The sequence below is a fragment of the Chiloscyllium plagiosum genome, chromosome 14 (assembly GCF_004010195.1).
Source record: "Chiloscyllium plagiosum isolate BGI_BamShark_2017 chromosome 14, ASM401019v2, whole genome shotgun sequence".
NCBI lineage: Eukaryota > Metazoa > Chordata > Chondrichthyes > Orectolobiformes > Hemiscylliidae > Chiloscyllium > Chiloscyllium plagiosum.
The window spans coordinates 27,049,240-27,059,927 of record NC_057723.1 but is presented as its reverse complement, the minus strand read 5'-3'; the positions used below and the strand labels follow the sequence as shown (position 1 = coordinate 27,059,927).

The window sequence follows — 10,688 nt, the reverse complement described above, 5'->3', positions numbered from 1 at the left end:
GGATAGCTGGTCATGTCGTTTCGTGGCTAGTTGGTGTTCATGGATGTGGATCGTTAGCTGTCTTCCTGTTTGTCACATATAATTTTTTGTGCAGTCCTTGCATGGGATTTTGTATACTACATTAGTTTTGCTCATGCTGGGTATCGGGTCCTTCGTTCTGGTGAGTTGTTGTCTGAGTGTGGCTGTTGGTTTGTGTGCTGTTATAAGATCTAGTGGTCGCAGTAGTCTGGCTGTCAGTTCTGAAATGCTCCTGATGTATGGTAGTGTGGCTAGTCCTTTGGGTTGCGGCATGTCCTCATTCCGTTGTCTTTCTCTTAGGCATCTGTTGATGAAATTGCGCGGGTATCCGTTTTTGGCGAATACCTTGTACAGGTGTTCCTCTTCCTCTTTTTGCAGTTCTGGTGTGCTGCAGTGTGTTGTAGCCCTTTTGAATAGTGTCGTGATGCAACTTCTTTTGTGTGTTGGGGTGGTTGCTTTCATAGTTCAGGACTTGGTCTGTGTGTGTGGCTTTCCTGTATACCTTTGTGGTGAATTCTCCGTTCGGTGTTCTCTGTACCATCACATCTAGGAATAAATATCTTATCACCTGAGTAGGATGTTGATTCAAGTGTTTCAGGTCAATTCATATCTTAAGGTTAGGACAAGACTGGAACTGTTGATATGGTTAACATCAAAAAGTGAAAAACCAATAATTGAATAACTTAATTAAGTAGCTAATGAAACACTTTCAAGATGGCAGAGCAGGTAATGTGTTATAATTACAGAACATGCGATCTCCTAGGTATCAATGCGGGTTTCAATTCAAGAGTTTATGAGCTGGAGATTGAGCTACAAACACTAAGACAAGAGGGATGAGGAGAATTTCTTACACACTTCATTTTTGGAAGTCACACCGCTTATGATTAAGTATTTTGATTTTCTCAGTGGTCAAGAAATGGAGGGTCTGACTGCAAATGAGATAGGTAAGGGAACCCAAAGGCCAGGAGTAAAGAAACTTCAGCAACAGGTTTGAGGTTCTTTCAGCATGTTTGGATAGGAGTGGGACCTGTAGCAATTCATTATGGCACCATAATAGGAAAAGCAATTGAAGTCAAGTGGTCAAAAGAAATTAGTGGTAGTCGAGAACAGTACTATTAATACTAATTATCCACAGGGATTTGGGCCTGGATCTCCTGCAGATAACATAAAAGCATGGATTGGGCTACATTGGGAACCATATCAATGCCAACTGACCCAGCTGTATCGTCCAGATCAGTGTGTGGGGGGAAAAAATTGCAGCTGGAACCAACTCGTGGTTTTGTGAATCAACTTTCATTTTTGCAGGAAGAATAAAAATCATCTAAATACTGAGGGATCTAGGTGCCTTTGTGTATGAGTCACACAATTTTAGACTGCAGCTTCAGCAGTGGTCAGGGCTTTAAGTATACGAGTTGGGATGTCATGTCATGGTTGTACAGGACAATGGTTAAGCCACTTTTGGAACACTGCATTCAATTCTGATCTCCCTGTTATAGGAAAAAGATATTGTTAAATTTGAAAGGATGCAGAAAACATTTACAAGGATGGGGTTGGAGGGTTTGAGCTATCGGGAGAGGCTGAACCAGCTGGGGTTGTCTTCCTTGGAGGCTGAGGGGTGACTTTATAGAGGTTTATAAACGCTTGAGAAGCCTGGATACAGTGAATAGCCAAGCTCTTTTTTTCCCAGGATAGGGGAGTCCAAAATTAAGCGGCATAGGTTTAAGGTGAGAGGGAAAAGATTTATAAAGGGACCTAAAGGTTGTCTCTTGAGGAAAGAACGGATGGGCTTGGCCTGTATTTGCAAGAATTTAGAAGAGCAAAAGGTGACCTGATTGAAACATACAAGATCTTAAGGTTAAAAATCACAACACCAGGTTATAGTCCAACAGATTTAATTGGAAGCACTAGCTTTCGGTGCGCCACTCCTTCATCAGGTAGTTGTGGAGTACACAATTGTAAGGCACAGAATTTACAGCAAAAGTTTACAGTGTGCTATAAATTCTGTGCCTTACAACTGCGTACTCCACAACCACCTGATGAAGGAGCAGCGCTCCAAAAGCTAGTGCTTCCAATTAAAACTGTTGGGACTATAACCTGGTGTTGTGTGATTTTTAACTTTGTACACCCCAGTCCAACACCGGGATCTCCAAATCAAGATTTTAAGGGGTCATGACAAAGAAACTAAACTTTAACGATAAGCTTCAGAGTGATGTTCTTCAAATTCAGACTACGCTACCGGTATCTCTGTGAAAAATGCATTTCAGGTAACGATGAGACCTGCTACACACCCGACAATTGTTACATGCAACCTAAACAAATTGAAGGCAAGGTGCTGCCACACCTACTTTGCTTAATCAGCATCAACTTGTAATTCATCATTACATAAATAAACAAACCTGAAGGAGGCATACATATCAGAGGAAGCATAGGAACAGATCAGGTCTGGTGTCTATATAATTGACTAGCCTGTACATGTTGAAATACAACCGAGCACAAACTATCACCTTGAGGACTGAAAGAGAAAATGTTGTTTTTTAAAAAATTTGAAATAAAAAATTAAATTATTTTAGTTAAATAAGAAAATATGCAGCACATTTTAATCAGCAAGAATTCTGAACATATGATCTTGGTGTGTACAATTACACAGTAAATAAATCCTGTTCATATAACATTGTGCATTTTTAGGTTGCACACCATAAAACCATAACATTCTTTTAGCCTGTATAATACACCTCCAAATTGATCTAAGATCAGGAAGCCTCTGCAACAAAAGCACTGCATTTCAGTTGTGTATTTCCAGCTCAAGGATCAGTTTCACATATTTCCCACCTGATTGGGAGGTAGCTGGTTACCATCAGCACATCCCAAACTATTACAAGTGTCTTGAAGAACTCAAAATTTGAGGTTAGAAAGCTTCGGACATCTAAGCAGGGTACTTTTGAATAACTCACCTGTCAAATCAAATATTTAACTTTCCCACAAGAGTTGAGGAATGGTAAGATTGGAGCACAATTTTAACAAGAGCATCAAGTTTACAACAAACAAATAGTCACATTGCAAAGATACTATGTCGACCAGTATTTATTGTAAAAACTGAAAATAGTCAAGAACAGTACCAGAATCATTTAAAATGAATGTCAACTAATTTTATCAGATTGTAGATACTGCACATTTTATTTCAGACTGTCCTCACTAATACCTGCTCAGCAGTTTTCCAGAAATTAACTAGTATAGTATTGTTATTTAATTTGATGTCATCATGTTAGAAATAAAAATGAAGAAATGTAGCTTGTGAATCCTTAATATGTCCACTTAAAATCATTTTTAAAAATTCTGATTAACAGTCACCCTTTTGGAGGAGCAAAGTTTAATTTTATTGCCAGGTGATGTGTAAATTGACAAATTTGAACATGTCAGTGTAATTTTAATGACCAGTAGAATGTTCATAATGTACATCACCTTTACTCTCAGAAACCTTTGTACCTCTGTATCAGCATATTGCGACAGAGTACCACATTTTAGAATGATACCGCACAGAAGGACGCCATTAAACTTATTTTGCCAGATAGACTTTTACTTAAGACATGAACATCTTTGCAATTTATAACGAAATGCCGTTAATTTGCACTGCAGACTCTATCTTCGAAAAAGAACACAAGAAACGATGGGCCTTAATGATTTCATTCCAGATTATCCAAGGATTACAATACTTCTGGGAAAAAAGTTAACTATACCCACCAAACCATCGGTTACAAAAAAAAGGAGTAAAAACAAATCATCCACCTCCCATCTACATGAGGCAATTTATTTTCTTGCAAGTAATGCTCACGAAGTCATAAAATCAGTAACGTGGGAAGTGTGTAACACATACATTGATAATAACTTCCACTCGGGAAAAATAAACTCCTCACACCTAGCCACCCATTTACCCCACAACATTCCCAGTGCTTCCAGTGTCTAAGTTCTTTATAACCTTCTGGTTTTTATAGCAAAGCTCCTGAATCCTGCAGGTTTGTAAATTATTGGATCGTGCAAGAAACAGATGACACTTCCTTGAAAATTTCCACTGCCTGGCTAGATTTTTTTTTCCCCTGTCTGGATGGTGACTGTACATTATAAAATTCCGTGCAGTTTTTTTATGGTGGGGGGAACGGGACATTACGTGCGATCGACGTGAGCAGCTTTCGGGGCTGCATTCGAGAATTTTCATGTTCTGATGACTAAATCTTTTCCCTTCCCAACTCGGGGCGGGCGGGGGGGATACTGTCGGCACATTTTAAAAAGGCGGAGGCACGCTGACTTTAAAACAGGCGGCGTGTGTTGTCCAAAAGGGGAGCTCCTTCCAGCAGCAAAGAAAAATTGGCTCAGCCAAAAGGAAGAGAGGGTTACCCTGACAAACAGGGAACAACATAAATTACCTGCTGGTTTCTTTCCGAAGGCTTCTTCATCAAGACCTGTTTGAAAAGCTGGTCCACGTAGGAAGTCATTATTCCTCAGGAGTTGAAGAAAGTCTCAGCCGAAGCAACAAATCTCCCAATGGAAATCCGGGAATCCAGCCGCTTCAAGGTAAAACGGTTATTAAATATCCTCGAGGTAGTCGCTCAAACGCTGAGGGAAAGCTGCACACTTCGGCCCCTGGACATCTCCACACCGACTCCCTCCATCACCCAAAATAAAATAAAAATGCACCTTTTTAGTTTTAAAACCCACCCCCCTTTAAGTGTCCTGAGAACAAATCCCCGCGTTACGGGGAGGTCCAAGTAATTGTGCAAGATAACCTTTCCCCTCTCCTCACACGTACAGAAAGACGCTGAGCCCCATAATCTGGTAGGAGTCACGGTGTGGGTTTGGATTCAGGGCTGTTTCAGTTACTCTTCCTCCATGATTTCTCCGTCAAACACCAACTGCCAACTTTGACAAAAAGAGGCGACTGGCCGCGCGCGCGCTCCGGGCTCCAGCGCCGCTGTCAATCAACCTGCAAGAGGCGGTGCCATCAGCAACATTCCTGCAAACTTCACCCAGCTCACTGCACAGGGCTGCCTCTGCACCCAATGTAGGCTGGGCTACAAATTTCCAGCTGCGCTTCCTTTGTTTTTGTTCACCTCCCCCCTACCCAAAGCTGACTTCAGCTAGCCAAAAAAAGGGCAACGCCTCTCGCGAGAATCATTGCAACTGCTTTGGGACAGCACTGAAGTCAAAACGTGCTTTGTTGCAATTCATTAATTAATATCCTACAACACCAGTGTTTAATTTACACCTCCCTCCCTCCCCCCAAAAAAACTTGTGCTCTCACAGCACTCTTTCAGACAGGCCGAATCTTGCGCTTGCAAACTCTCACGAAGGGGCTGGTTCTGACATTTAAAACTTTCAGATGCAACACCTTTTTGGCTCATTTCAGAAAGTGGCTTCCACATCGATGCGGCGGTGCTGCAAAATTAAACATCAGCGTGTGGTCCAGAAAGTGGTAAGCTATATATTCATACAAGCAGTCCGTGAACTGAAGATCGCATCAATGTGGTATGCATGGTTATTATTTACCACATTGAAGCGTGTGCATTTTGGTTTGAAAGCCTGACCTATTTTGATTTGCGCCGATGGGGAAAACTGGCAAAGAATTTCTCCCCCCCCCCCCCCCGCAAATAAAACCCGGGGAACATATAGACTTAATGGCTACTCAGTGTGAATAATTACCGCCCAGGAAAACAGATTTGTCATATCTCACAGACATAAAACACTGCACACAAAGGTATTTTTTTCCGTTGGAGCAAATTGAGAATTACAGAAGTGATTTGAGTGCTGATGGTGTCAGCTTTTCGTATTCATTAGATTATTTTTAGGATCTTGGGGATCAAGGATTTCTTCCACTCTGTTGTTATGGGTCCTGAGGTAAATTGAGTCCAATACTAAAATATGGGACAAGCAATGTTTGCTGAAATGATCAAGTGGGATGCTCAGGTTTACATAAGTTCCATTTGGGTCTGTCGAACATGCTTCAAACAGTTGGTAGCTGCAAATATTTCTTCGCCATTTTGAGTGACCTTGGGCTCGAGATTCTCAGAAATCAGTGGGGATTCTGTATGGTTCTTCAGGGCAGTTTCCAAGCTGCCCTTGAAGCATTTTCTTTGAACTGGTAACCACTTCCATTACACAGCTCAGAGAGGACAGCTCATTTTGGAAGTCTTGTGTCAGGCGTGTGGACAATGTGGTCCCTCAACACAGCTGATTGACTAGTGTCTCTGTACAGTACTGAGAATATTGACCTGAGAGAAGACACTGATATTCTACCAGTGGGTTTGCAGGTTTTTGTAAACACAATGCTGGTGATATTTCTCACTTCTTTTAAGGTACCTGCTATACCTTGTCCATGTTTCTGCATGCATGCCAGCTGGTAACACAGCAGCCTGTAGACATGAACTTGGTGTCGGGCTTAAAACGTTTGTCACCAAACACTCTGTTCCTCAAATGACCAAACATTGCCTTCAGTGTGCCAGCATAATGTTGTATTTCATCATCAATGTTTGTACTCCAAGAGGAGGTTCCCAAGTGGAAATTGATCCACAAGCCCAGTGCCTTATCGCTGATTTTTGGTAGCTGGGGTTCAATGTAGGAGCAGGTTGGTGTCGGACCTTTGACTTCTGGAAGTTTAGCCTGATGATTCAACAATAGTTTGGAGTTCAACCCCTGAGTGTGCATGCATGTAGGCCTTGTCTACACACTGCACCTTAAGAATTGAGGTTAGATGGTCATGGATCTGGATTCATGGTGAAACAGACTGAACAGTTTCCCAGTCATCCTGTAGATTAGATCCATGACAGTTGGAAGTTTTGTAGATGAGAGTGATGCAGCAGGGAGGAATGTTGGTGCAATGACACAGCCTTACCTGACACCAGTTTGCACTCATATTGAGCCTGTAATCAGTCAGTGAGGATTATGATTTTGTCATAGAATGAACAGAGGATAGTGATTCATTTTTGTAGGCAACTGCATTGGAAAAGAGGCTTTGTAGTCCCTCCTAGTTAACAGTCGAAGGCTTTCGAGAGATCAAAGAACACCACTATGCTGTTTCCAACACAAGTGGAGCTGCAGGGCAAAAATCTTAAAAATCAGTGTAATAATCGATGACAAAATGACTTTGCACTAAAAGTCACTGTTTGCTAACTCAACCTGCAGTAGCTGCTGCATATTGTGCTTCTTGATGGATCCATAATGTGATTCCAGCAAGAGCTTTTCAGTGACTGTGAGAGGTGATTGAGGAGAACGTTTACAATGACCTTCCCTGTGATGGACGGGGAGAAACTTATGTAGTTAACATGATCCGTCTTATCTCCTTCCCTCAAAGGTGGTCACAATTACAGCATCTCGAAGATCCGCTAGCATGCTTCTCCCTTCCCAAATAAGGGAGCTGAGTTCACATATTTGAACCAGGAGTGCTTCTGCACCATATTTAGTTGCAGCATGATATTGCGGCTCCAGAACTCAATCCCTCTACGAATGAAACCTAACACACGGTATGCCTTCTTAGTAGCAATCCATTTGGGTGGCAACTGTCAGGGATTTATGTACATGGACTCCAAGATCCCTCTGCACATCCATACTGCCAAGAATCTTTCCATTGACCCAGTACTCTGCCTTCCTGTTATTCGTCCCTAAGTGCACCACCTCGCATTTAGCTGCATTGAACTCCATTTGCCACCTCTCAGCCCAATTCTGCAGTTTATCCAAGTCCCCCTGCAACCTGTAACATTCTTCCAAACTGTCTACTACTCCACCAACTTTAGTGTCATCTGCAGGTTTACTAATCCATCCACCTATGCCTGCATCTAAGTCATTTATAAAAATGACAAACAGCAGTGGTCCCAAAACAGATCCTTGTGGCACACTACTAGTAACCGGACTCTAGGCTGAATATTTTCGATCACCCTCCACTCACTGCCTCCTTTCTAATCCAAACAGCTAAATCACCCTCAATTCCATGCCTCTGCAATTTCTCCAACAGCCTACCATGTGGAACCTTATCAAAGGCTTTACTGAAGTCCATGCTTACCATGTCAACTGCCCTACCTCATCTATATGCTTAGTCAACTTCTCAAAAAACTCAATGAGGTTTGTGAGACATGACCTGCCCTTAACGAAACCATGTTGACTATTTGAAATCAAATTGTTGCTTGCTAGATGATTATAAATCTTCTTTCCAACACCTTTCCTACAACAGAAGTAAGGCTCACTGGTCTATAATTACCTGGGTCATCTCTACTGCCCTTCTTGAACAAGGGCGCAATATTTGCAATCCTCCAGTCCTCTGGTACTATTCCTGTAGACAATGACTACTCAGGTTAGATTAGATTACTTACAGTGTGGAAACAGGCCCTTCGGCCCAACAAGTCCACACTGACCCACCAAAGTGTAACCCACCCAGACCCATTCCCCTACATTTACCCCTTCACCTAACACTACGGGCAATTTAGCATGGCCAATTCACCTAACCTGCACATTTTTGGACTGTGGGAGGAAACCCACGCAGACACGGGGAGAATTTGCAAACTCCACGCAGAGAGTTGCCTGAGGTGGGAATTGAACCCGGGTCTCTGCGCTGTGAGGCAGTAGTGTGAGCCACCATGCTGCCCAAAGGCTTTGCTATCTCTTCCCTAGCTTCCCAGAGAATCCTCGGATAAATCGCATCCAGCCCAGGGGACTTGTCTACTTTCACTCTTTCAAGAATTGATAACACGTGATCGTAACCAACCTCGATCCGTTCTAGTCTAATATCTCGTACGTCATTCTTCTCCTTTACAATATTCTCCTTTTCCTGAGTGAAAACTGATGAGAAATGTTCATTTAGCACTTTCCGACCTCCACGGAGTCCACATTCAACTGCCCACATCTGTCTTTGACTGGCCCTATTCCTACCCGAGTCATCCTTTTATTCCTCACATACCTATAGAAAACTTTAGGGTTCTCCTTTATTCTATTTGCTAAAGACTGCTCGTGTCCTCTCTTTACTCTTCTTAACTCTCTCTTTAAATCCTTCCTAGCTGATCTGTAACTCTCCATCGCCTCATCTGAACCATCTTGCCTCATCAACACATAAGCCTCCTTCTTAACAAGAGATGTAATTTCTGTACTAAACCACGGTTCCCTTATCTTATCACTTCCTCCCTGTCTGACAGGGACATACCTATCAAGGACACGCAACATCTGTTCCTTAAACCAATAATAAAACTAATAGAAATATGATGACTCGTCCCAAAGTGTTGCCCTACTATCACTTCAGTCGCTTGCTCTGCCTTATTTCCCAAGATAAGGTCAAGTTTTGCTCTTTCTCTTGTAGGAGCATTTACATATTGATAAAGAAGCTCTTCTTGAATACATTTAACAAATTCCTCACCATCCAAACCTTTAACACTATTGCTGTCCCAGTCAATGTCTGGAAAGATAAAATCCCCTTTTACAACCCTACTTTTCCTAAAAATATCTGAGATTTCTCTACACATTTGCTCCTGAATTTCGCTCTCATTACTGGGGCGGCCTTTAGTACAATGTCATCAAAGTGATCATCCCTTTCTTATTTCTAACTTCAATGCATATATTTTCACTGAACGGTCCCTCAGAAATATACTCTCTAATTAGAGTAGAAATGTTTTCCTTCATCAAAAACACCACTCCCCTTCCACTCTTGCCTCACTTTCTCTCCTTCCTGAAGCATCTCAAACCCAGAACATTAGCTGCCAGTCTTGTCCTTCCCTCAGCCAAGTTTCTGTAATAGCTATGACATCCCAGTCCTGCGTTCCAGTACATGCCCTGGGTTCATCAGCCTTACTTGTAAGACCCTTTGGATTGACATAGTTGCAGTTTAATTCTTCAGAGTTGCCTCGTTCTCTGACTTGCTCTTGCCTGTCTTTTGTAGTCAAGTTGCTCTTTTGAGTCAGAACCATCCTCATCTGTTTTTCTACTCTTATTGCTACTGAGGATCTATGTCCTAACTATGCCCTGCCTACTCATGTGCACAACAACTTCCGGCTTCTCATTCTTCCCTTTGAAACATCCTTAGCCTTGGCACTAGAAAAGCATCATTCTATCCGAGATTCACACTCACTGCTGCGGACTCTTCTGTCAGTGCCCCTGACAGGAGAGTTGCCTACAATTGTTCTTTTAAATCGTGACAAACCCTGTTTAACATAATATTCATTCTTACTGCCCAAAATCTGACTGCGACGTATATTGTCCTCTAAGAGACCATCCCTTTCAACATTATCCAAAATGGAATACCTATTTAAGAGAGGAATAGCCATTGGAGACTTCTGAACTACTATCTAGACCTGAAACGTTATCTTGCTCTCTCTCCATGGATGCTGACTGATTTGCTGTGGTCTCAAGCATTGAGCATATGAACACAAGAACTCGGAGCAGGAGTAGGCCATCAGGCCCTTCAAGCTTAAAAATGTGTTGCTGGAAAAGCGCAGCAAGTCGGGCAGCATCAAGGATAATCGACATTTCGGGCATAAGTCCTTCTTCAGGAATGAGGAGGGTGTGCCAAGCAGGCTAAGATAAAAGGTAGGGAGGAGGGACTTGGGGGACGGGCGTTGGGAATGCAGTAGGTGGAAGGAGGTTAAGGTGAGGGTGATAGGCTGGAGTGGGGGTGGGGGCGGAGAGGTCGGGAAGATGATTGCAGG

General features: G+C 42.5%; 1 protein-coding gene across 6 annotated transcripts in view; it reads right to left on the bottom strand.

Moving 5' to 3' along the window:
• LOC122556577 (rap guanine nucleotide exchange factor 6-like) overlaps positions 1-4,798 on the bottom strand; it is a 375,201-nt gene extending 370,403 nt beyond the window's left edge. For all 6 annotated transcript variants that reach the window (XM_043703419.1, XM_043703411.1, XM_043703415.1 and 3 more), the window contains exon 1: positions 4,437-4,798. In XM_043703419.1, the coding sequence (XP_043559354.1) occupies positions 4,437-4,505 (69 nt within the window). In that variant the 5' untranslated portion in view covers positions 4,506-4,798. The remainder of the gene's footprint in view (positions 1-4,436) is intronic.
• Between the last annotated feature and the right edge of the window lie 5,890 nt (positions 4,799-10,688).